General features: G+C 45.2%; 1 protein-coding gene across 5 annotated transcripts in view; it reads left to right on the forward strand.

The window, feature by feature from the left end:
- Nrx-1 (Neurexin 1) overlaps positions 1-5,000 on the forward strand; it is a 994,895-nt gene that overhangs the window by 923,937 nt on the left and 65,958 nt on the right. For 4 of the 5 annotated variants that reach the window (XM_076190377.1, XM_076190372.1, XM_076190376.1 and 1 more), the window contains exon 8: positions 1,746-1,796. The exons of the other annotated variant lie outside the window; for it this stretch is intronic. In XM_076190377.1, coding sequence (XP_076046492.1) covers positions 1,746-1,796 — 51 coding nt within the window. The remainder of the gene's footprint in view (positions 1-1,745; positions 1,797-5,000) is intronic. 5 annotated transcript variants of the gene reach the window in all.

The raw sequence follows: 5,000 nt of genomic DNA on the forward strand, positions 1-5,000 counted from the left end.
GATTTTGTCACGTGACCCAGGTTAGGTCAGGTCATTCTATGGGAGCGTGTCTTCAGACGTCTTCGAAAATGGAAATGACTCGTCCTTGAGGGGCAGAAGTGTGACCAAATGGTTACCCACTCCCTCTCATGCCCCCCCACCCTCATCATCCCCCCACACTCACTACCCCCTCCTCCTCCCTCCCATCCACTCAAATCCGCCATGTTTTTTACGAAAGTGCCAATTTTTCGTTTTTTTTCTTCTAAATATCGATGATGATGTACTTAATTACCAAACCCCAACAGAAACCCTCTCTTTCTCTTCCCCTCTCCCACTCCTTCTCCCTCTTTCCTCCCCTCTCTCTTCCCCTCCCAACCCTCCCTCCCTCCTCGTAACATATAACACTACATGGAAATTATTCCTCAATATTATCCTTTAACATTAACATATCATATTCTTAACCATTTGCTGCAACCCTTAGGCCCTTAGTATCTACCACTCCCCCCAGCTTTCCCCATCTTTCCCACCCATGACCACACACACACACACACACACACACACACACACACACACACACACACACACACACACACACACACACACACACACACACACACACATTCTCTCACCTCCTCATTGTTAATGTGACGAAGTTCGATACACCAAGAACTTCACACTTGGCAAAGCCACCCACCCCCTACCCCCCACCCCACCCCTCCTCCTTTGATGACGTCATCCATGACGTCACCCCCAGTTTGTGACGTCACGCTAGTTTGTGGGTGCCGACTGGTAGGTGGGATTCCTCCAGTGGGGTTTTTATCATTCTTTCAAGAATCCCTCCTACTTTCCCTTTCTTCCTCCCTCCCTCCTTCTCCCTCCCTCTTCCTCCCTCAATCACTCTCTACCTCCCTCCTTTCCATTTTGTCAATGCCCCCCGCCCCCCGGTCTGCTTAGCATTTCACGTAAAAATGCAAAAACGTCCGCTCCACCAATCACCCCACTCCCACCCACCCCCGCCTTCTTCCGTTTCTCCCTTCGTGCACCGCTGCCCAGTTCGAGACGAAGGGCTGAGCAGACAAGACCAGAGTTCCTTCAACAAACCTGACGAAGGAAGAACTTCCTGGTCTAACTTCGCCAACACGTGAAAGATGCCTGAATGCACTTAGATCTTTTTCTCACTCACACACACACACACACACACACACACACACACACACACACACACACACACACACACACACACACACACACACACACACACACACGCCACTTGTTGGTAGTTATCTTGAAGTTGATAAAATAAATATTCTTGGCTGCGCTTGAAAATCTAGGGTCTAACTACCTACTAGATTCTTCTAAGCGTCGACCTGCCCAGGAGTAGATGTCTTACTGACTTTGGTTCGATTCCAACAAAGAAAAATTATCAAAATCTCTCCAAAAACTCATGTTTATATATACATAATCATAGCGCACACATCTCCACACTTTGTCTTTTTTAGATCATGTAAATAAGATATATATATTCACTGCGCATCCCCCACGCGCATCTATCACGTGCTGACGTCATGCAAACCCACCTACACATAAGCTATCCACCCCCACACCCTCCACTCCCCCCTCCCCCCACCCAGCTCCCACCCCACACCCTGTCTTGCCACCTATCCCCTTAAGAAAAAAAAATCACCCCCCTCAAAACATTTACTCCTCACTGCTTGGTGACCTCTTTTGACCTGTGTTTGACCTGTGTCTGACCTGCCTTGCCACAGGATGGTCCGGACAACGGTGTGGTCATGTTTACTCGACCCGACGCGGTACTGGTAAGGCGCCTCGTCTGACCTTATCAACCCATCGCTCTCTCACTCTCTCACGCTCACGCTTTGCCCTCACCGACACACGCTGCTGCGCTCTTGAGGCTACGCCACACTACACAGCGTCTTTTGAGTCCGGGTGGCCTGGCGAAGGGGTGAAAGGTCCTGTGTTCAAACGGAGACTCATTGCCGTGGGGTAAATGACGCACGCTACTCAGTTCATCCCTGGCATTTTCCGTCCCTGTACACGTGATCTTTCACTTGCCATAGGCACATGTTACCCTATTACGGTCCTTATCAATTGAAAATATTTCCTCACGACGCCAGTAGAACTGCGGCTTCTGTGACACGATGAGTGAGCCGGTTTGGTGGGTCTTCTGTTGCGCGTCACTGACCCACCACGGCAGTGACGAGTCTGGTGTCCCGCGCGCCTCAATTTGGGTGTGTTGCGGGGACGGCCGGGGTCAGTTCCTTACAATATGACGCGTAGTGTGGCGGGGCCTTTAGTCTCACGCAAAGATTCTCACATACACGCGCGAGCGCGCACACACATTCACTCTATTCAAACACACACACACACACACACACACACACACACACACACACACACACACACACACACACACACACACACACACACACATACACATGCTTTTTCACACTCACTTCCTCACGCTTTCGCTTATTCGGATTCATTTTCTCACACTCCGTAGCTTGTCACACGCACGGTCTCATCCCCATGCTTTATTTAATTTTTTTCTCACGCACTTTCTCACGGCCAACGTCATGGGCGTGTAATCTCTCACGCTTCTTTTTAATCACACGTAATCTTGCGTACCTGTGTGCCTCTACTCCAGCGCCAAATGCATCACCGTCCGCAGTCTTTGACACTTCCTCATTTGTGTGCCAGATAGGGCAGGAGATTTTCCCTCGTACATGTTTCATTGAACGTCATTGCAAGTTCGCCATTCTTAATTCTCTTCAGCAAATTTTCTTTGTTTTATAAGCTAGTCTCATTATATTTTCTAACTTGTGAGCAACACATTAGGAGATTATCCTCTCAGTTAGATCGAGAACTTGGGTCAGTGATCCTTTCCCAATGGCTTAGTGCTCTTGTCTCTTCAGCGGCAGAGGTGTGAACGGGGGTGACTGTGACACACAAATTCAGCCTGCGAAAGAATAAAGAATCCCCGAAACCAACCAATCAGAATGGGTGTGGCAGACAGGCCACGCCTTGAATTAGGGGTGTTCTGTGTGCCACATTCATTTGCACCTCTGTTTCTGAAGAGATATCACTATGGTGCCAAAGAAGGGTCTCAGACAGGAAGCCATGAACTGACTGCAACGATAAAATATTATAGAGAGGTCATTATATATAAATATATATTATATATATGTATATATATGTATATATATATATATATATATATATATATATATATATATATATATACCCTTAGAAATGAAGATGATTTACTGAAGAAAATTAAAAATGCAAAACTTGCTATTGCATTTAGTGGTATATTTATAGTATCTATATGAACCTCACCGACAAACTTTGGGAATATATTCCCCATTTAAAGTCAAACCCAATTTGCTCTATAATAATGATGTACAAAAACATGACGTTTTGAAAGCAGTGGTAACCCAAGTCATTACACTTGGCAGCCAACTGAACACCGACGCTCTGTGCCTCCCTTGCTTACATTTTGCCTTTTTAGATTAGAATTCACCCAGAGTACAAAGTATTGAGACATATGTCCAACCACACAAGATTTATCCAATTTGAAGAGAAATGGACGGGGTGTCGGTGTTCGGTTGGTTGCAAAGTGTACTGACTTGGGCTAACTTTTTTGTGTATAGAGTAAGCAGGGAGGGGGATTTCAGTGGGGTTATATTCCCAATGTTTTTCGTTGAGATATACGTTCATGCTATATAGATTCACACAAACACACACACACACACACACAATCACAAAAGGTTACTTGTGTACATGATACACAATATTATGTCATACTTTGACCACATCAAGACAGGAGTCGCTATCTCCCCTTTTTCTGAAACTCACGTTTTCTCTTCCATTTCACACTCTACGTTCTCACGGATTTACGACCTCACGCTTTCGTTCCTTTGCACGCCCACATCAGCATGCCTGCACGCCCATAACCGACTCAAAAAAAAAAAAAAAAAAATCCACAACATCCGCCCTCAGCAGACGAGACTCGTTCTCTCACGGGAGACATAAACTCGTGAGATCATTCTCACTTCCACACGCTGAATCTCACTTATTTTATAACACACATGGTACGCCCCCTCCACCCTCTCTACCGCACCCTTCGCACCCAACCCCCTCCAGCCCACGCCCACGTATTCCCTTCTCACGCCCATACCTTCTCACCCCGCACTGGCTCGCTCACTCTCACTCTCTTCACCCCTACGGCCCACACTCACGTCGCACGAGCTGCTGGAATGCACCCGCACCACCTCCTCACCCTCACCCACTCCCTCCACCCCTCTAATGGTGTTTTTGTGTCCTTTGCACCTTTATATCACTTCTGTGTATTTGATGTTTGATTGTTTAAAAAAAAAACATGTCTTTTCTCTGCACATTTACTGTATTCGTACATGTACATTATTTGTACGTGTACATATATGTCATTGTTTGTATATTTATATCTGTACATGTATATTTATGTATGCACTTGTATTTGTTCATTTACATGTATATACATGCGTGTACACAGTATATGTATATTTAAGTATATATACATGTGTATACATACGTATGTTTATATATGTATTTTGATTATGTAAATTTTCTTGAATTATCATTATTACGCGCTCACGTCTCGCAGTGTATTGCAATGTCTTTACGATAAGAAAGTAATTTTGCTAATTGCATTTCATATTTATGAAGTAGCTATGGATGGTGCGGATCTGTCATTATGTTTATTGAAAGTTGGCAACCCGCGTGAGAAATTACAGTCTTCGCAAAAGGTATATGTGGATCAATAACTTAATTAATTCCTCAGCATTCTTCCGCAATAAGGAAATTGTTTCTTTGTCTGTGTGTGTGTGTGTGTGTGTGTGTGTGTGTGTGTGTGTGTGTGTGTGTGTGTGTGTGTTTGTGTATGTGTTTGTGTATTTACCTAGTATTAAACGGGAGGGGAGCTATGCTCGTAGTAACCCGTCTTTGTATCTTTCAGCATCAAG

The sequence above is a fragment of the Oratosquilla oratoria genome, chromosome 9 (genome assembly GCF_046742065.1).
Source record: "Oratosquilla oratoria isolate Oo_2021 chromosome 9, ASM4674206v1, whole genome shotgun sequence".
Lineage (NCBI taxonomy): Eukaryota > Metazoa > Arthropoda > Malacostraca > Stomatopoda > Squillidae > Oratosquilla > Oratosquilla oratoria.